Source organism: Lemur catta, chromosome 14, assembly GCF_020740605.2.
Source record: "Lemur catta isolate mLemCat1 chromosome 14, mLemCat1.pri, whole genome shotgun sequence".
Classification (NCBI taxonomy): Eukaryota; Metazoa; Chordata; class Mammalia; order Primates; family Lemuridae; genus Lemur; species Lemur catta.
Genome location: NC_059141.1, coordinates 15,214,401 through 15,236,832, shown reverse-complemented (window position 1 = coordinate 15,236,832; position 22,432 = coordinate 15,214,401). Strand labels below are relative to the sequence as shown.

At 40.5% G+C, this 22,432-nt stretch overlaps 1 protein-coding gene across 7 annotated transcripts in view; it reads right to left on the bottom strand.

Moving 5' to 3' along the window:
* The window catches only part of GPAM (glycerol-3-phosphate acyltransferase, mitochondrial), a 59,296-nt gene that overhangs the window by 26,680 nt on the left and 10,184 nt on the right, over window positions 1-22,432 (bottom strand). For 2 of the 7 annotated variants that reach the window (XM_045568140.1, XM_045568143.1), the window contains exons 2-4: window positions 4,819-4,918; window positions 3,403-3,533; window positions 1,993-2,115 (exon numbers count right to left, since the gene is read on the bottom strand). In XM_045568140.1, the coding sequence (XP_045424096.1) occupies window positions 1,993-2,115; window positions 3,403-3,504 (225 nt within the window). In that variant the 5' untranslated portion in view covers window positions 3,505-3,533; window positions 4,819-4,918. Of the gene's footprint in view, window positions 1-1,992; window positions 2,116-3,402; window positions 3,643-4,140; window positions 4,246-4,818; window positions 4,919-5,664; window positions 5,772-11,083; window positions 11,133-12,366; window positions 12,440-22,432 lie in introns of those variants that run through there. The other 5 variants (XM_045568138.1, XM_045568146.1, XM_045568142.1 and 2 more) reach the window with 4 other exon arrangements.

Here is a 22,432-nt window from a genome sequence, read left to right as displayed (position 1 = left end):
TAGGATTTCAGAGAAAGGGTAACAAATATCAGAAAGTTACCATGAAACTATTTTTAAACAAATTTTTTTTTGGTAGCAAAAGGATTGCTTTGGCTGGTCTCAAATTTCTAGTCTCAAGTGATTCTCCAGCCTCAGTGCTCTCCCAAAGTGCTGGGATTACAGGCATGAGCCATCATACCCAGTCGAAACAAATTATTTTAATGAATATGCCATGGAAGAAATTCAAGATCAAGTTCAACTTCATGAGGTACTATATTTAAGCAAAAATCAATTATCTGTTACTCTATCACCACTCCAAACCATCACAATCACCACATAATTTTCTATATGTCCTCTGACTTAAGAATACATTGTAGTTAAGATATTATTTTGAATAAGCATGCAAAAATTAGAATTAGATGAGATGCCAGATCTAAAAAGAAAAGCCACGTGACCTTCTAATTAAATCTTTATTTCTGCTGACCTATTAATCTGAACTGGCCTTACTCCCAGACTAGAAATTTCCACAATCCTTCAATTTTATTAATACCAAATTCTTGCAACAAGGCACTTGTGGTTTAAGAGAAGCAGTATTCATGACAAAACGTTCTTGAGCAGACCTGAACATTTAACATGAACTGCTTGGATTCCACTATATTTTCTCCCATGTTAAAAAATCCCTTTGTATCAGACTCAGAATTCTACTTCCTGCCAAGCCAACCATGAGTAAAAAATTCACACAGTACAGTTAACTATTCACACGGGTTTTAAGCAACCTCTATAAATGGCAGGCACTTAAATGTCAGAATTTCTACATCCTAGTAACTAGTCCATTCCAGGGAGAGTTTAACATCCAGATATACCTTTTAAAAGGTAACTCTACTGCCTTAGGACACAGCCACATGAAATTTGACATTCCTGTGCTCATTCATCCCTCACTCCCATGGCCGTCAGAACCATACCTCTCAGCTAATCAACTCTCTTCTTAAATACTAACTACACCATAATGTGGACGATATTGCAAGGCTTGTGTTTCTTCACCAAAATACAAATAACAAACCCATACACTCTCATTCTTAAATCCTCATTTAACATGGACATTTCAGTGACCATCCTTCACTATCACAAAGTCCAAACGCCCTAGGAACAGAAATTTAGCAAAAGCTAAGAATAAAGTCACAGCTTTCACTTCTTATTTTGAACTATTATCTCCCTCCCTCCCTCCCTCTCTCTCTCTCTCTCTCTCTCTCTCTCATCTTGCTAGGATTTTAATTTTAAGTACTAAACTTCAACACCCAGAAGGTACATGAAAGTTCCCACCAACTCTTTGGAAGAGTTAACTGAAAGTAAGATCTACTATCCCCCTAAAATCATATTAAAACTACAAAAGAACTATCAATTGATACTAAGAAAGTATCCATTGTGGGACCAATATTTACTGAATAAATGAATGAAAAGAAAAATTGAGTTGACATCTTTATTTGGAATATTTGGTTTATAAACATGGGCCTCGGTTCTAAAAGTGAATTAAGTCCATTAAGACTACCTGCTCTGGGCATGGTGACTCACTCCTGTAATCCTAGCACTATGGGAGGCCGAGGTGGGAGGATTGCGTGAGCTCAGGAGTTCGAGACCAGCCTGAACAACAGCCAGACCCTGTCTCCACTAAAAACAGAAAAATTAGCCAAGCAACTAAAAGTAGAAACAAAAAAATTAGCCGGGCATGGCGGCTTGCACCTGTAGTCCCAGCTACTCGGGAGGCTGTGGGAGGAGGATCACTTGACCATAGGAGTTTGAGGTTGCTGTGAACTAGGCTGACAACATGGCACTCTACTCTGGGCCATGGAGTGAAACTGTCTCAAAAAATAAAAAAAAGACTACCTGCTACATTCTTTCAGAGTAAAGGAGGAGAAAGGGGGAACAAAGCTACATACTACAAATTCACACAAAGTTGGAAATCTATGTCACATATTTCACTGTTTATGAAAGGTCAACAAGCAGTAATGTTCTCACCCAGCTCTGGGGAGTGCAGGAATAACAACATCTTCCAACAAATGGCCTTTTCCTGCTCATTAGGCTTTCTTTCCATTTTAAAGTGGCAGATCTGAAGACAGTAGGTCCAAAACCACACTCACCCTAATAAATGGTAAGGAAAAACAGTGTCTAAATGGCAAGAGAATCAGACTTGTCTACTTGATCTCTAAAACTAAGATATTTCATATAGAAGAGAAACCTATGGCATATTTTTCTTTTGGAAGTATATCTATGTGTGTCTCACATAGTGGTTTTTGTTTAAGTGCTCCCTCCATGGTTAACACTTGGAAAAAAGCTTGGCACCTTAGCAAAAGTTGAGCACTTAAGAATAGTAATAGCCAATAATGATTGCTACATAATCAAGGCAGCAAAGGTTTAAAAACTAAGTTGTAGAAGGTCAAAGGTCAAATGGACTTCTGACAGAGCAAGAGGATTAAGTTCAGACTTCTGGATCCCTGTGCTAACAATTTACTCCCTTTTAAATCACACACTTCCACAATAGAACTCTAGAGGCCTTATATAGTGAGCAAGTTGTTACACTACAGCTTAAAATATTTTACTTTAAATAAAAATAAGATAAACATACAAAATCCCTTTATCTTATCAAGACAGTTTAAAGCCTGGAATTTAAATTATAGCCAGACTGTTCAAGTAGGATCAAACCTTGCTCTTCGTTCTAAAAATTTTTTTCTTAACTTTGACCTCATCAGTTGCTCAAATTTCACAGATATAATGTCCTCAAAACTAAGTACAATAATACCATTTTTATATAAAGCAGACAGTGTTTGAGATAACTTTTTTTGTCTTTTTTACAGAGAAGAGCATTTCATCTTTTTCTCTTCTTTTTTTTATTTCAGAATATTACAGGGGTACAAACATTTTAGTTACACAATTTACTTTTGTACAGTTTAACATTTAAAACATGCCATGTTATATTGAAACAGGGAAAACAACACAAGAAAAATGCATGTTATTTGGATTGAATTTATACTATAATTTCCTACTTTAATTTTTTAAAAGTTTACTTCCATTATAAAATTCATGCTCTTTAATTACAGGAAATGCATACCAAGAGAAAGGAAAACACAATCTCTTACACCACCCAAAACAACTACTAGGGTTTTTTTCCTATGCAAAAATGTCTTTGCTTTTTAACATAATCACTGTAACTATATTTTCTACCCTCTTTTTTTCTTCCTAATCAAAATAATACCATAAAATGTTTAAAAATATTATTAGACTTAAGAAACATATCTTCTAACAGAAGCAGTTTCTGCAGCTATTAGCCTCTAGTTGGCATTATGTTGCTGCCAGCAATTCCACCTTCATAAACAACACTGAAATGAATATTTTTAGGTTGAAGGCTTTTAACACTTATCTTAAACTTACCCATTCCTCACTTGTGTGCTTACATCGACCAACACTGTATTCTGATGAATTTGGCAGACAAGAAACATCTATCGTGCCAAGGGTCAGCGCAGATTCATCCATGTCACAAAGTGTAACTCCCAAATCATGTGCTATAAAAAACATATATCATTTCAGTTCACGAGGAATCCAGAGAGTAAATATCAAAACTTAAAATTCTGACTTCTACATAATTTTGCTCTATAATGGAATATCAAAGGAACTACTGGTAGACTTCTACCCTGTTGAGTCACAGTGTAAAAAGTGGCTTTGATGTATTTATATGAACTCAGGCTGCCTTGATGGGAAAAAAACAAACAAAAAACCCAACATTTGTATCCTAAGACTTCCTAAATATATAAGAATACAACATTTGTATCCTTAGACTTTCCAAACAAAACAGGTATGAATAGTCATTTGCAAGTGTAAATAAGAGCTTATTTCAGGTATTTTTGTTAATAATTGAACAGCTTGAAAATGATGGCATGCATTTAATGAAATATATGCTATATGGAAGCATATACATAGATAATTTCTTAAATAATATACTGGAAATATTTGTTCATACATACTTATGCAATGTAAAATGGAGAAAGGCAACTAGGGTACCTCTAAAGTTTCACACTTAAACTGAATTAAGCATTTAATTTTCTTGTGATGCCCTAAATGATATTTGCACTTTTAATACATCTACAATGCTCTAAAAGAAAAGTACCCTACTTTGAAATATCTGTTATGTTTTCATCCTTTTCAATAAGCCTTTTTCAGGCTGGGTGTGGTGGCTAACACCTGTAATCCTAGCGCTCTGGGAGGCCAAGGTGGGAGGATCACTTGAGCTCAGGAGTTGCGATCAGCCTGAGGAAGAGCCAGGGATCCTGTCTCTACAAAAAAAAAAAAAAAAATTAGCTGGGTATGGTGGCTCGTGCCTGTAGTCCCAGCTACTCGGGAGGCTGAGGCAAGAGCATCGCTTGAACCCGGGAGTTTGAGGTTGCTGTGAGCTAGGCTGACACCACAACACTCTAGCCTGGGCAACAGAGCAAGACTCTGTCTCAAAATAATAATAATAATACTTTTTCTACCCTAAGGGAAAATAAGAGTGAACTCCTATAATAGATATTAATCTAAACTATAAAGACCTTCTAACATAATCTCTAGTCTCAAATTATTTTTGCTTTTGGCTATGTCTCACTTGGCCTTAAATTATTCCTTTAAAATCCTGAAAGGTCATGTCCAAATTAACAGTGTTCCTTGGAGGGTATACTGTGATTTCTTTACAATCTCCATATGGGTTTCCTGCAGTAACTGCTACCCTCAGCATAACTACGTAAGTCCTTAACAATTTCACATAAGTAACAATCTAACATAAAGGCCAGAGGAGAGAATAGTAAAGCAATGCACCTGGGATGAAAGTCCTTCCGTGTTACAAAATAAAACTTCAGCACTCAGCTGTCAGTTTCGGGTGTAGAATGTCCACACAACAGGGGGAGCCCGCTGCCGCCTGAGAAAACGAAGGGGATTAGGGGATGAAAAGAGGAAAAAGAGAACTCGTGCCAATGCGAAGTCCACGTTTTGGTCCTCCCTCCTCCCCATAGAGTTTGCCCAAGGTCAAGAAGTGTTCTTTTTTAAAAAAAGAAAAGAAAGAAAGAAAGATTCCCGAAGGCACCGGGCAGCACCAGCTGAGGGTAGCGGACTGTGGGACCTGAAACGGACAGAGCCAGGAGGGCCAGCTTTGAGATTTAAATCCTCCACTGCTTACCATGTCTTTTTACAAACTAGTGAACTTCTATGCCTCAGTTTCCCCATCTGAAAAATGAGCATCACATGATAGCTCTTACTCGCTGGGTTGCTGGGGAGGGCTTAATAATAAATACAAAGCGTCTAGCACAATGTGTGACACACAGTGAGTGCTCAGTCCAGTCAATGGTGGCTGCTGTCATTGGATTATCCCCAGCACCTGCTGCTCTCAGCGCACACCTGCTGCCTCGATACCCCCCATGCACCTGGGCGGGAGGGCTAGTGGCGCCCCCGCCCCGCCAGGTGCTTAGAGAACTGAGTCCATCAGGGCTCCCTCCTCCCCGGAGGAACCCCTGCGGCAGCCTGATCTCCCCCGGAGAGACCCATCCCGACCCCCACCCCTGCACGAGCCTGGCCCCTTACTCAGGGGAAACCCCCGAGCTCGGGGAAGGGGAAAAGGGGAACACGATGGCCCCAGCAACTTGCAGGAGTCGCTCCCGGTCCACGCACCTGTCCCGGCGCTCCCGGCCGGAGCAGCCTCCCGCAGCCCACACCCGCCCTTGCGGCTCGCACCCCTGCAGCTCCGGCTCGGGCTGCGGCTGCTGCCGGCACTTCAAGTCCCGGTCCGTGCCTACCGCAGTGGCGCGCCCTGATGACGCAGCCGGCGCGCGGGAGTGACGTGCCCGGGCCGTCCCGGAGCTACTCCGGGGGCGGGGGGGGGCGCGTGGTGCTGGCCTGGTGGCCTTGTGCCACGTGCGTGGACCTAGAGTGTGTGCACGAGACTGTGGGTGGGGGGAGCTAAGGACGGTATGTGAGTGCCTAAACGAATGGCTGCGCCGCCTGGGGCAGGCGATGCACGTGTGAGACCATGTGTACACCTAAATCCGCATTGTGCGAACTCACTTAATCTGGGAGCTTGTATCTCTGCAGGCTCTGTTGGGACTGTGTGTGTGGGGGTGTCTTTTTATTAGATTTTTAAGACTATGCAGAACTTATTAAGGGTGGACGAGACAGGGATTGCAAATGGGCATGTTGTGTAATTTCTGTAACAATGGCTGAGTGCCTGTCCTTTAAGGAGGAAAATGAGGAATGAAAAGAGAAGCAAATAGGGCTTGGAGGATACAAAGCCTCAATTAGACAGGAGAAATAAGGGAGTTTTTTTTTTTCTTTGAAATATATTGCATAGCATCGTGAATATAGTATAATAATGTGTGCATTCCAAAATTGCTAAGAGTACATTTCAAATGTTCCCACCACAAGAAATGATAAGTATTTGAGGCGGTGGATATGTTAATTAGCTTGATTTAATTATTCCACATTGTATTCATAAATCACAATATCGTTTGAGTATATACAACTATGATTTTTCAATTTACAATTTAAAAAATTAAAATTAAAAAAAAAGGCTTGAAGGAGTCCAAAAAGGCTTGAAGGTAGGCTAAAGTTGTCTACTTGTAGCCCTTCAAACAAGATAACACTGGGCATAAAGAGATTCTTTCACAATATTTGTCATGCCATTGACAAGGCCAATGGTTATCAAGAGCATTAGCAATTTAGAAGGAAAAAGATAACCTTTTATATGCATTCAAGCAACAAGCATTAAGTATAATGAACTAGGATCTGGGAACACAAATATGACTAAGACATAACCTCTGCCCTCAAGCCTCTGTCACCAGTCCTTGTCCCTTCTGCACATACTAACCCTAATCCCCTATTCAAAACAAATCTTCATGCATGTCCACCCTCAATAAAAACCTTCATAGGCCAAATGTTTGTGCCTGGCACGTACAGCCTCCACAGAGAGGCCTCTACCATTTCCACTCTTCTCCAGCAGGAGACCCTTACTTCTCTGATTGTCTCCAGACAAGCCATGGGTACTCGTCGTCCTAATTCTGCTATGGTACTCCCTGAAATTCTATAGTTCTTTCCTGAAATAGTTCTCCAAGCCACCCCTAATCTCTCTGTCTCTTGATAATCACACTCTACTGTGAAATCTCACAGATTTACTATAGTACCACACCTTGGGTCTTTCTCAATTGTATCAGTCTTCTACAAGTTTACACACTCATCATGTCAGTCACTTGTCTCAGTCTCTTAGTTAACACCACAGTGTCTTGTTACAGTAAGCCCTCAGTAAATACTTATTGAAGGTGAGAAACAGTAAGAAAAACAAGAATTCTTTCTCTTGAACTTTCTACTTCTGTTTATAAATCCATCCCAAAATGCAAATGTTCTCCTCTTTTGAAACAATCCAGTTGTACAGATTGGCCCTGATAAAGGGGGGGGGGGGGGGAAACAGGGGTGAGAGTCTTGGGGCTTGAAGTCACAGCTAAAGAGAAAGTAACAACAAATGAACTAAAGCATATCACAGGAATTTTAAAATGTAAACTAGAGGGAAAGGTTCCATTGTCTTACATAAAGTTCATTCATAGGCAATTCTTCTGTAACACCCATTGATTGCAGGAGATGTGGATTACAATGCCAGCTGTTTCAGGTTACTTAATGAGAATTGTTTTGGAAACAGGTGACACCCTTGACAATCTGTTTTATCAACAGAACCACAATAATTTATGGTAATCCCATCTAGCCAGCCAAGGTGGAGCAACAGGACTGAATTTACTCCCCTGACTAAAACAACTAAGAACAAAAACAAACAGGCAAACAATGGCTTTCAAACATTGGACATTGTGTAGCAGTGCTAGACAGTGGTCCATGAGAGAGTAAAACCAAATGAGTGAGCCCTATGATTGCCTCAGTTTGCAGCCTAGAAAGAGTTAGCAGGCTTCAGCACTAAGAGGGGGAATCCAGGAAGAGCTAGTCAGACTCCCTGAATTGAGGAGATATTAACAGAAGTGGGAGACCAGGGAGGCCAAAGAATTTGGAGCTGGAGAAGAATACCAGAGAGGAGAAAGCTACACAGGGAAAGAAGGAGCTTTGGAAATCTGCAGAAGATCTCACTCCAGTATTCATGTATGTGAGTAAGCTACCCAAGGATAAGGAGGAACCACATATAGAGAGAAGAGAGAACAATAACAAAAGATTTCACAGGGCAGGGAATTATTCCTGTTCCCACAAGGCAGAGTGGAAAGGTACCCAGTGATCATACAGCACCAGGAATAGTGTCTGATCCTGGTACCCAGATTGGAAAACCTCATAATTCATGGCTCAAATGGTCTTGCCACAGTAGCGGGAGCAAAATTCACCCTAGGGTAAATGCTACTCTGGTCTTACCTAACAAATCTTAAAAGCCAGCCCCAAAAGGACTAAACTATTTTTAAGAACAAAGTGTCCCAGGACAAAGTACAAGAATATTTAGAGGAAATCAAAAATATCCAGCACCATCAAGGTAAAATTTACAATGTTTGGCATCCAATCAATATTATCAGACATGCAAAAAGAAACAGGAAAGTAAGGAGGAAAAAAATCAATCTGTAGATTGATTTCTTTCAATCAAAAGAATCCTAGAAATGATAGATGATAAAATTAGAGGATAAGGACATTAAGAAAGTAATTATAACTATATTTAATGTGTTCAAAAAAATAAAAGAGATTGAGCATGTTAGAGATGTGGAAAATCTGTTAAAAAAAATAAAGTCCAAACCAAACATCTAGAGATTATAAAACCATTTAAGATTTTTAACACACACACACATAGAATTAACAGCAAATTAAACATTACTAAAAAAAAGTAAAGAACTTGAAAACATTGAGATAGAAACTATCCAAAATGAAACACTGTTGGAAGAAAAAGACTAAAAATAAAAATGAAAAGAGTACCAGTGAATTTGGTACACATGCAATTGGAGTCACTGAAAAGAAGGAGAAATCTGAGGTGAGAACATATCAGGGGGACAGAAAAAATAATATTTGAAGAAATAATGGATGGAAACTTTCCAAATTTGATAAAAACTATAAACACACAAATCCATAAAGCTCAACAGACTAAGTAGAAACATGAAGAAAACTATACCAAGGAACATCGCAATCAAAATGCCTAAAACCAGTGATAAAGAGAAACTTTCAAAAGCTGTCAGAGAGAAAAGACATTACTGTAAAAGAACAAAGATAAGAATGACAGCAGACTTCTCATCAGAAATATGTAAACCAGAAGATGGTGGAGCAGCATCTAAAGTACTGAATGGAAAAACTGGTAATCTAGGATTCTTATATATATGTACATGTATTTCAAAACAAGACAAAATAAAGACAGAATTCTGACACATAAACTCTGAAAGACTTCACCACCAGCAGACTGACACTATAAGAAATGTTAAAGTCCTTCAAGCAAAAGGAAAATGCTACCAGATGGAAATCTGAATTAGCACAATGGAATTGAGAGCTTAAGAAACCACAAATAGGCAGGTAAATAATGTTTTTGTTATTTTTAAAATTCTTGTTAAAGGTAATTGGTTGCTTAGTGTAAAAACAGAAGTAATATTTTGTGGGGTTTATAACATAGAAATAAAATGTATGACAACAACAGCACAAAGTCCAGGAAGGGAGAAGTATTGTGTTGCAAGATTCTTCTGCTAAGCATAAAGTGGTGTAATATACTTGAAAGTAAACTGTAATAAGTCAAAGATATGTACTTTTACTTCTAAAGCAATTGTTATAAAAGCAAAACAAAGAGTTATAGTTAATTTACATCAACAAAGAAGATTAAGTAGAGTCATTTAAAAAATGCTCAGTGAGTCCAAAAGAAGGAATTAAATGAGGTAAAGAAGGAAAAAATAGATGGTATAAAGAGAAAATACATAGTGGCCGGACATGGTCATTCACACCTGTAATCCTAGCACTCTGGGAGGCTAAGGTGGGAGGATCACTTGAGTTCAGGAGTTCAAGACCAGCCTGAGCAAGAGGGAGACCCTGTCTCTACTGAAAATAGAAAAGTTACCCAGGTATGGTGGCTCATGCCTGTAGTCCCAGCTACTGGTGAGATTGAGGTAGGAGGATCCCTTGAGCCTGGGAGTTGGAGGTTGCAGTGAGCTATGATGATGCCACTGCACTCTACCCGGGGTGACAGAGCAAGACTCTGTCTCAAAAAAAAGAAAGAAAAGAAAATACATAGCAAGATGGTAGACTTAAATCCAACCATGTAAGTAATCATCCTAATTAAAAGGCAAAGATTATCATATTGGAGAAAAAAGCAAGAATCAACTACATACCACCTACAAAAAACCCACTTTAAAAACAAGTTAAAAGTAAATGGTTGGAAAACAAAATGCTATGCAAATGTTAATCAAAAGAAACATAGGTGGCTGTATTCATATCAGACAAAGTAGATTGTAATACAAAGAATATCACCAGAAATATAGAGGATCATTTCATAATAATAAAGAGGTCAATCCATCAAGAGGATAAAACAGTTCTAAATCTTTATGCATCTAATACAGTTTCAAAATATATTAATAAAAAACTAACAGAATTGCAGGAAGAAATATAAAATCTACAATTATAGTCAGCAATTTCAAGACCCTTCTGTCATAACTGATGGAACAAGTAGGTAGAAAATCAGTAGAGACATACAAAGCTTGTACCGTACTATCAACCAACTTTTCCTAATTGATATTGACAGAACACTCTACCCAATAACAGGAGAATACAGTCTTTTCAAGTGCACGCAGAACATGTGCCAAAACAGACCCTATTCTGGACCATAAAACAAGTCAATGCATTTATAAGGATTCAAATCATATAAAACATATACTCTGACTACAGTGGAAATTAGAAATCACTAACTTAAAGGTAGCTATAAAATCCTTAAATATTTGGAAACTAACACACTTCTAAAAAACCATGGTGTAAATAAGAAATAAAAACGAAAATTAGAAAGTACTTTAAACTGAACAATAATGAGAACACAACATATCGTAATTTGAGGAATGCAACTGGAACAGTACTTGGAAAGAAATGTATAGCACCAAAGCACCTGTATCCGAAAAGAAGAAAGGTCTCACATCAGGGATCTCAGCTTCAGCCTTAAGGAAGAAGAACAAATTAAAACCAACGTAAGCAAAACAAAAACAGGAAATAATAAAGGGCAGAAATCAATGAAAACAAAATTTTAAAAACGGAAAAATAATAAAGAAAATCATTGAAACTGAAAGTTGATTCTTTGAGAAAATCAATAAAATGGATAAAGCTCCAACCAGACTGATAAGGAAAAAAGAGAGGGACGATATGTATTACCAATATCAGGAATGAGAAAAGCAGCATCACTACAGATTCTGCATAAATAGTAATCCACCCTTCCCATTGCCCAGACTAGTTGCCTTTTGCTTTCAGGATGATATTTCAAGATGTCAGATCCCCTACCTTCACAAGGGGTGTCTGATTAGATCCTATAGAAAACTGGTCCCATCCATTGTACCCGCAGAGAAGCTCTTCCTTTTCTAGCTCTATTATTAGATAGGGACTAGATATCTTTTCCCTCCCTCTCATTTTGTTTAGGGAGGAAATAGATAGGGATCTCTTGCCCAGCTCTGAAAGAAGAATGAATCACTGCCTCTGTGCACATCGCATTTTGCTTTCTTTTTCCATTTTCCAATTTTAAATCTTTTTTTCTGCCATCCTACGTATTGGCATACCTGCTAATATTTTAACATGGCTCATCCCCCTTATGATCCTACAAGATATTATAATCTTCAATTTGCAGAAAAGAAAAATGAGGCTCAGAGAAATTAAATACATTGCCAAAATCATCCAAACAGAAGGTAGCAGAGAAGGGATTTAAACTTAAGCCTTTCTCACACTATACCCCATATTCTTGCCACTAACTCATGCTTCTTGCTCAACAGGCTTCCCTCCAGACTGATGCAGATTCATTGATCAAAACTTACTTGGATGCATTTGTTCAAGTTGCTACAGACCCACCTACGTATAATATTAATAGCATTTCTCTGCTATTGTGAGGACACTGTCTTCTGACTTACCAAATTCAATGAATGATAAAGTATCTATGCCATTCCCTGATCTAAAATATAACAATCACTCTATTAAAAACTTTTAAAGGAAATAGTTTGGTATGATTTATTCTTACTGGAGCCATGCTTTTCTGATCATCTACTTTTCTTCAGGCTCCTTCTGTGTATTCATTTATGCAGCAAATATTTACAAACATCTGCTTCATGCCAGGCACCCTGCTGTAGATACAGCATTGAACAAGACAGCACAATTCCTGCTCCCTTCAAGCTTACAGTCTAGAATACTTACAATACTCCTGTTTAATCGCTGTTTCCAAAAGGCCTCAAAAGTCAGCATCAAGTTCATTGACCTGTGGCTTCCAGAATTCACTTCCCCAATTCTGGTTGATTTGGGGCAGTCACTGAGATCTGCCTGTCCCTATACCTATTCCCTCCCTCTGATTTTATTCAGGGTGATCTCTTATCCAACTCTTAAGAAGAGAATGAATCAAGGTAGCTAAGCCAATTATAATCGTGTTCCCTAATATTGCAACTGTCCCTGCAGCCAACATGGTCACATGATCCAGTTCTGGGCAATGCAAACTGAGTGAAAGGCAAACTTGAAGATTTCTGAAGCTTTCTTTTCCTAGTAAAAGGGAACAGACAGCTGGCACTGCTTCTTTTTCACTTTTTCCCCCATTTGCTGTGTCATTTAATATCCAAACCCAACCACAACCTCTGGATTTGCCAAATCTCTACCTACATAAGCCACTAGAATCTTGTCTCTTGTTACTCTCAGGTAAATGCATTCCTGTTTCATATTTAATTTTGAGCATGGATCTCATTGCTCAAACATATGAAAAATAAAATAAAAGAGAGAGTGAGTCTAGAAATAGTCTCTGCCTGTGTTTCATGCTGATGGATGGCCGTGGAAGTGACCTTAGACTCTGCCTTTTAGAAAGGACCTTAGGCCAGAAGAGAATGGAACCCCTCTGACTCCCTTTTACCACATTTGTGACATCATAAGGACTTCATTTTGACTGAAACCTGCTTCATCAGGAAGTTAATCAATAGATTAAGCTTCAAATAAGAGACATCAAAGGTGAGCAGAATAGTAAGGGTGGTGCTGGCTGGAAATGTCTATAACTGCGCCCCACATTTGGACTGCTAATTGCGTTACCCATCATATGGAATATTGGCTTCTGGAATCATAATTCAAAGTTGAACAATTCAGAGCAGTAAATAATGAACATTCTGCCTTCTTTTAGAAAAAGCAGAATGCACTGAGAAAAGTGGGCCCAGCCTACAGGTACAGACAACTATTTCCTTAGTTCTAAGCTGTTGCTCCCAAGCTAAAATATTTGGGATATTTTCTCTTACATAGACACTTGCTTCCAAGTCTTAAAGAAGACCAAACTATGGCCAAGCTCCATGGCTTATAATGGTGTAAACTTCCTGGGCTCAGGCATAACGCATGCGGGGACCTCATCTAAGGGGGCAGAGTGAGGAGGGCAGAACCAAGAGAATGGAAGATGAAGAAATTTCTCCAGATACCAAAACCAGGTATAGCAAGATGTTGTGTCCAAAGAACGCACCAAGCCCAGATCTGACTTGGATAGCCACTGGGATGGTAAAGGTCCGTATGACAAGGCAGGGTAGAGGGACAGGCTCTCAAGATGGTCATCAGATACACCTGAGCCAAGCAGGAAGCAATCAGGCTTCTGGAAGGTCTCTCCCAGCATCTCCTACCAAACAGGGTACATGATAAGACTCAAGCCCCCAGGGAAGAAGCTGGGTGGGAGCTAGGCAGGAGTCCAAGCTTCCAGCTGTGCCTGTGGGCAGGGCACAAATTCTAGAGAGAAACTAGGGCACTGGATGGGAAAACTAGCAGAGCAGGATAATTAAGAAATTAGCTTGTATTTTTTTTTTTTAACAACTGTTACCTCACTCTTAAGGAATGGAAGGTATTTTTCCTTTCTCTCAGGAGTGTAGCCAGGTTCTGTGATTTAAGTTCTGAGGTTCCCTAAGCCCTTGAGGGAGGCTGAGTCATGGCAAGTGGGTAAAGAAATGTGATCCTACCACGTGTCCCAAACCCGATAACTAAACCTTTATGAACAGCCCTAAGGACCATCAGAAGCACCTCAGTGACACCTCTCGTTTGGCTGAGATAAAGCAAAGGTCCTAACGTGGCATGAAGAGATGTAGATTTCAGAGCTTCTAACAAGCCAGGCCACCCTATACAAAGTCATCAAAGCTTGTCTTTGTTGTGCTCAGAATTGCACATCTGAGGATAATACATCTTTTAGGAAAACCTTCTGTTCCTAAAATTCACTGTTGATTCTTGGGAGATATTGTCCAAGATGGCTTGTGGAGCTGAGATGCTGGTAGGGATGGTATGAAAACAAGGTGTCTCATGCTCTGGAAGAGGGATCCTACCATGAACTAGGTTATGCGTGCCCAGACCCATCCAGAGCTTCTCTAGTGTTACATAACCTGATGTCAGATCACTGGGGACTGACAGCTTGTTGAGCAAGTCCTAGCTGAAGGTGTAAGGAACAAGGCCTTTCCTCAGCTTTCACAACCCCACGCTCACCTGCATTTCTTTCTCCCTTCCTCAATGTTGTCTCTTGGCATCTTTTGCTGGCTCGAGTCCCTCCTTCCTTCTCACCCCACATGGTCTCCTTAGCAGACCAGGGGCCTAGGAATCATACCTGACTTCTTCCCACATTCCATCTGACACTCCCTCCTAGCAACTTCACCTTCTAAGTAGCTTTAAACCCATCAGCCATTATCTCCCTGTCTGCCTGTGCTACCCTAATCCAGACCGGCACCATCTTCCCTGGGAGGCATGACGACTTACCACCTGGACTCCACATGGCTACATCTGCCACCTGCTACCCTTTCAAACATTCTCCATGTGTCAGCCAGAATGAACGTTTAAAAATGCAACACTGACCATGACAAATACCCCCATCTCTCTCCTCATCATCCCACTCCAGCTGATTAAAATCTTTCCAATTATTCCTTACAGATTTTAGAACAAAAACTTAAGTCTTTAACATAGCCTCTAATGCCTGGCGCAGTCTGCCCTCACTCATCTCACTACTCTCATCACATTCCACGTGCCCATTTTCTCTCCAACTCCAGCCACCCTGGCTTCTTTCATGTCCTCAAGAAAGCCAGGCTCTGGCCTCCCTTGCATGTGCTCCAGCTGCACTGGTCTCCCCAAGCCCCCTTCTCCCCAACTCACGCTTCATAACACAGCTCAAGTCTCACTTCCTCAGGAAAATATTTATTGACTCTCAGACTAAGTTGGGCCCTATGCTTATGTTTCTCCCTGTGAGACTTCCCACAATTATAACAAAGTGATTGTTTGTAGAAGTCGTGTTTTAATAGCTGCCTCTCCCTCTTCAGTGTTATTCTTGACCTTTCCCCTGCGTTCCCAGCACCTAACAAACAGCCCCTTGCACAAAGCAGATGCCCAGTATCCATTTGCTGAATGTCTAAATACGAGACATGATTAACTACTTATAAAAGGAAAGTGTGCATGGCTGTGACAACTGTCAGTAGTCCTGGAACCAGGATAGGCCTGGGAAGAGAAGTATTCAAGGAGGGATGTGCGAACCACAGAGGTTTGCAGGCTGGGGACGCTGTGGGTCTTGGGCAGGCATGTTTATAGGCTTGATAGAAAGGCAGGCAGCAGATTTCCCATCTCCCCACCCCTACTCCACTCTCTGGGTCAGAGTAGAGGGAACAACATAGCTACAAAGAAGAATAGGGGCCCAGGTCTCCGGTGGTGACCAGCAACACAGCAGGCGCTGCTCCACCACGGAATGGACACAACAGGCCAGAACTAGGCCGAGCAGAGGCCAGGCAGCGAACACAACATGCGCAGTGTACTTGAAGAAAGGAATCTGAAAATACTTGAAAGGGAAAGCTAGACCAGGCTAGAAACAGACTTATTTTTATCTTTCCTCCCTCAGAACCAATCTTTGTCAAAAAAAAAAAAAAAAGAATTGCCATGAAGAGGAGCAGCAGAACTACTTTACATTTAGATTATTCTCTAATGAGTTCAAAGTAAACTAGAACTTCACTCATTAAGTCTAATTGGGAGGAAGATCACTCTAAGTTCAACTTAAGCTCATTTCCAGAAGACTTATAAAGAAACTTAGTTTTATTACTTCTAAGGACAAATAAAAGCTCAAAGATTTTCTTTTGGAAAATTTATGCTCTTGGGTGTTCTAAACATACCCTGTGTGACTGTCTTTAGCTTTTAACTTACAGGATTCCCACAAGAAAATGTTTCCAAATTAAAGAGCGTTATCAACCCAGTTTCCAGTTATCTAAATTACGTTATATAAAGCAAAACTTGAGTAAGCGTAACAGGCTCCACTGTGGTTCTAACTACATCTTTTCTAACTGGCAGTCATCGTCCTATTACTCCATAAAATGTTTGAATTTTATTGCAAAGATGATCTCCAACATGAAAGTGAGATAGCAGAGGGTAGGCTTTTCATAATCCAGGGTCACAAGGTAGAATTTCCTCGTCTAGCCCCATACTGCTGGTTGAATGGCTCATGGACCCCAAAACTTCACTCCTCAGAGTAAATTATACATCACCCCATTCTTGTTGCACAACCAATTCTGCTTATGAGATGGAAGAACATTTTCCCCTTTTATCAGTTATGTTATGGTTACTTTTTCCAGAGGCTCTCACTTTTGGTCAAGAGTTCCTACTTTTTACCTCCATAAATCATCAGAAACATATGTAAATTAAGCATACTTAGGTGAATTGTAGAATTCCTAGTAAAATGGGTTAAATAAATCTTAATATTGATACTGTTGGCTTTTCTCTAGGTTATTTATAAGTCATACTCTTAGAGGACAGCTCATCTAGATTTCTAGGTTACCTGCTCATTAACTGTTAAATAAATACAATCTAGGTAAAGGGTGAATTATATTTAAAGCATCATCAGTTGATCAAATTCTGGAATGAATAAAATTTTAACCTCCCAGACATAAAGTTAAGTTGACTTTAAGCTCCAGAGAATTGTGGCATGCCTTACATACACGGTGTGAATTTGTTTTTCATACTGGTAATAGTTACAAAAATAAAGTTACCTATTTGGTTAGTAAGCCCTTTTTTTTTTTTTTTTTTTTGAGACAGAGTCTCGCTCTGTTGCCTGGGCTAGAGTGAGTGCCGTGGCATCAGCCTAGCTCACAGCAACCTCAAACTCCTGGGCTTAAGCAATCCTACTGCCTCAGCCTCCCGAGTAGCTGGGACTATAGGCATGCGCCACCATGCCTGGCTAATTTTTTCTATATATATTTAGTTGTCCATATAATTTCTTTCTATTTTTTTTAGTAGAGACGGGGTCTCACTCTTGCTCAGGCTGGTCTCGAACTCCTGAGCTCAAATGATCCACCCGCCTCGGCCTCCCAAGTGCTAGGATTACAAGCGTGAGCCACCGCGCCCAGCCAGTAAGCCCATTTTATAAACCATAGTGATGCTTAGCCAAATTCTAATTAAGCAAAGCAGTCAACTGGTTCTCTCCTGCATGTGACCTGGTAAACTATTCTTATTCACAAGACCAGAGATGGCACATATAGGAATCCTGCTATTAATTAGGCATGTACTTCAAGATTACACCATGGCTGCTGTTTAGACATGTCCAAAATGGTCATTATTCTGAACCATTAATTACATCTCAGCAAACTACATTATCCACAATTGTGAAGGGTCTTGGAATGTTGAAAGTAAACTCAATTTGTGGTTTTTATCTCTCTCTGCTTAATTTTCCTCATCTGTAAAACAAAGCTAATAATAGTCCCTACTTTATAGTGTTGTAAGGATCAAAGGTTAAAATATGCAAGGCACTGAGACAGTGCCTGGCACACAGTGGGTCCTCTGTAATGTCTGTGGTTATCTTAAGTGTTCCTAGGAAAATGTCTGATCCTTTCAAAGGAAGGTTCCATTGGATCCGGGTATCAGTCCCATTTGCTTTCACAGATCATAACTGATAAAGGGGGGAGTGTTTCAGAATTATAGGCTTCCCCAGCTGCAACTCCAGCACATTTTCCTCTGACACCTGTACCACTGACTGAGTCACTAACGTCTTAAAGCAGGAGTTCCTCACTTTTTAGCATCTAGAAACATTTGAGAATCTGATGAAACTACAGACTCTCCCAGGAAAAATGTACATGTTAAAGTTTGCATTCCGTTTCAGTGGGCTCATAATCCCTCTCCAAGGTCATCCATGGACCTCAGATTAAGAATTTGAGTAGCAGTTTGTGGTGTAGCCATTATGGAAAACACTATGACGGTTCCTCAAAAAACTAAAACTAGAACTGCCATATGATCCAGCAAGCCCACTTCTGGGTTCATCTCCAAAGGAATTGAAATCTCTATCAAAGAGCTACCTGCGCTTCCCTGTTCATTGCAGCATTATTGCTCTTCTCCAAGATATGGAAGCAAACTTAGTGTCCATTGATAGATGAATGGATAAAGAACATGTGGTATGTACACACAATGGAATCCTATTCAGCCTTAAAGAGGAAGGAAACCCAGTCATTTGCAAGAACAAGGGTGAACCAAGAGGATATTACTATGTTAAGTGAAAAAAAGCCAGATGCAGAAAGACAAATACCAAATAATTTTGCTTATATGTGGAATCTAAAAATGTTGAACTCATGAAGCGGAGAGTAGAATGGCAGTTGCCAGTAGCTGAGGGAGGGGGTGGGAAATGGGGAGATGTTGGTCAAAGGGTTCCAAGTTTCAGTGAGGCACGAGGCATAAGTTCCTGGAGCTCTACTGCACAGCATGGGACCTACAGTTAAGAATAATGTATTGTGGCTGGTACGGTGGGTCACGCCTGTAATCTTAGCACTCTGGGAGGCCAAGGCGGGCGGATCGTTTGAGCTCAGGAGTTCGAGACCAGCCTGAGCAAGAGCGAGACCCCATCTCTACTAAATAGAAAGAAATTACATGGACAGCTACAAATATATATAGAAAAATTAGCCGGGTATGGTGGCACATGCCTGTAGTCCCAGCTACTCGGCAGGCTGAGGCAGGAGGATCACCTGAGCCCAGGAGTTTGAGGTTTCTGTGAGTTAGGCTGATGCCACAGCACTCTAGCCTGGGCAACAGAGTGACACTCTGTCTCAAAAAAAAAAAAAAAAAAAGAATAATGTATTTTATACTAGAAAGTACATTTTTAAATGTTCTCACCACAAAAAAATGTCAAGTATGTGAGGTGATGGATATGTTAATTAGCTTGATTTAGTCATTTCACAATGTATACATATATCAAAACATCACATTGTATACCATAAATATATACAGTTTTTGTCAAATAAAAAAAAAAAAGAATCAATGTTTGAAAGCCTGGCTTAGAAGATAGCCACATTTGGATCTTGTTCTTTTAACAATGTCTAAAACAAGATGAGAGACAGAAACGCATATTTGTATATTGCAAGGAAAGTATTAAATATATTGGTGAGCTAAGTACTTTCAATAAAAGTTTTTGGGGGGTTTTGTTTGTTTGTTTGTTTTTGAGACAGAGTCTCACTCTGTTGCCCGGGCTAGAGTGCCATGGCATCAGCCTAGCTCACAGCTCAACCTCAAACTCCTGGGCTCAAGTGATCCTCCTGCCTCAGCCTCCTGAGTAGCTGGAACTATAGGCACACACCACCACACCCAGCTAATATTTGTTTCTATTTTTAGTTGCCCTGTTAATTTTTCTATTTTTAGTAGAAACAGGGTCTCACTCTTGCTTAGGCTGGTCTCAAACTCCTGAGCTCAAGAATCCTCCCATCTCAGCCTCCCAGAGTTCTAGGATTACAGGCATGACCCACTGTGCCTGGCCCCAGTAAAAGCTTTTGATGATGATAAAGATGATGAAGAAGGAGAATGAAGAAGAGAACAAAAAGAGAAGGAGGAGTTATCCAAAATGGGTAAAGGTAGGTAAACCACAGGTATACTCTTACCTCTGAGTGAGCGGAGTATGCGGTAGTGCTTTGCTCCTGTGAGTACTGCATGGCTATTATTAGCAACTCTGGAGGCAGGTTGAGTAACTGATTATATCTAAAGCCTTCTTTTAAACCTCCAACAGGTAAAATATTATCACTGGGGCTCTTCATGCCTGTTTGATGATTTAGGCATAAAAGAAATGCTAATTACGGGACCTGAGCTGTGAATTCTGAGTGACCCTGGGGACAAAATGCTTATCTGGTGGTCTTATGTTGCTGGAAATTTATTAGCGTTTTGAGATTACATTAACTGATTTTCACCTTAAGTGCTCTACCTGGAGAAGCATTAAAAGCTTCTGATAAGGAATGATTCCAAAGAGCTCCGGCATTCGCCAGATCTGTGTGGTGAGTCAGGGGCACCATGAGGAGAAAAGCCCAAGTGAGACGTGATGGGCTTATCACATCCAACACCTGCCACTGGGACCCTACTCATTCCTGCTTCCAACAGGCACCAATGCCACAGACGAAAGAGGGAGAATAATACTGACAACAAAGATTGCACAATGAGGCCAAGGACCTGGTTACACTTCTGCCCCATCATAGTCTCAGATTTCACCTCTGTCTCTGAGCCAAATGTCTTCCCTGGGCCTACAAGCTGTGACACGGCCTCACCCCGGCCCGCCTCTCCTCCCTCGTCCTCTACGACTCTCCACTCCCCCACCCTGCCCTGATCCCCAAGGCCACCTCTCTGTTCGTGGACCATCCCAAGCTCATCCTAGGCTCAGTGCCTATGGTCCCTTCTGCCAGGAACATTCCTTCTCTACATATTTCCATGGCTAATTCTTATTTTTAGATTTTGGCTCCATTAGCAACTGTCCCTTGCCTTGTCACTTTCTCCCATATCATCCTATTTTATTTTATTTATAGCACTTACTACTCTCTAAAAATAACCTGTTGGTTTATTTTCTTGATCATTGTCTGTCTTCCCCATTGGAGAGTGAGGAAGTTAGTTCCATGAGAGCAGGGACTCCCTATGTCTTGATCACTGCTGTATCCCCCAGGCCTAGCACAGAGAAAGCACTGAACGCATGTTTGTTGGATAAAAGCATGAATGACCATCATCATAGCTACCATTTATTGGGCATTTACTCTGGGCCAGGCACAGGGCTATAGGTTTGTACAAATACTGTCTCTCTGAATTGTCACAGCAATGCTCCAAGATGGGAATTTATCTATTATGCCCATAACATATTCTAGATTTCACAGAGAGGTTATGCCACTTTCCCAGTGTCACAGTGAGCAAGGAACCAAGACCTGATTTGAACCCAGACATGTCTGACTCCAACACTCGTATTCTAAGTTAGGAATCGGCACATTTTTTTCTATAAAAGGACAGATAGTAAATTATTTTTTAGGCTTTGTGGGTCATGTGGTCTCTGTCACAATTCCTCACTCCTGTTGTAGTGTAAGAGCAGCCACAGACAATACATAAGCAAACTGATGTGACCCTGCACCAGTAAAATTTTATTTTCCAAGCAGGTGGTAGGTAGGGGGCCATAGTTTGCCAAACTCTCCTTTAAGTCATCATTCTATACATGCTATGCTAGAAAAGGATTAAAAGGTGGTGGGGGGGTGAAGTAAAAGAAAAGCATTAAAATGTGTGCTTGGTACATGGCCAAACCTCTTCAAATAAGGAAGACAGCAGGTGGATAAACTGTTAAGTTTAAAAAGTCAAAATAGGAGATGGAGTTGTGATAGGAATTGTGACTCTACTGATTCAACCTTTTGACTGAATTATAACCATCACTTAAGACCACAATAGAGTTTAATCCAAATAATTTATTCCATTTTAAACCAAGTTCCATTCCTATTGTAATCACACATGGTTTCACATGCCGACACGCTAACAACCCTACATAAATTTTCATTCCAAGCAGGTATAAAATAGTCAATATTGAAGGGAAAAGTCCTGAGTCACTCTATTCAACTCTTTCCTCTTTCAACCAGTGAGCCTGAACACTTCAGTCTTTCCTCCTCAAGCAAATTTATGAGTTATAGGCCAGAGGTGAAAGATAAGATACGAATCACAGGTCTGAGCCAGCGCAGAGAAATCTCTTCAGATCTCACTGGGAAGGTGACCATTATTTGTGCTCCATTGTTTAGTGATTCGGTGTGGCTCTTGAGGCTGAATATCAGCATTAAAGCAAATGTCAGTTCACCAGTCCCTTGGGTCTGGGCTGGGAGGCAAGGGCTGAACTTTGAGAAGGTAGGAGGCCAAAGGACAAAGGGGATAGTTTCAGCGATGCTCGGTTGTACATTAGCAATGGGCTAGTGTGGGCTGGAACGGGGAGGATGGGGCCTCCTCTCAGCACTCTGCTCTGAAAGAGACACTGAACTTCCTCTGTGTG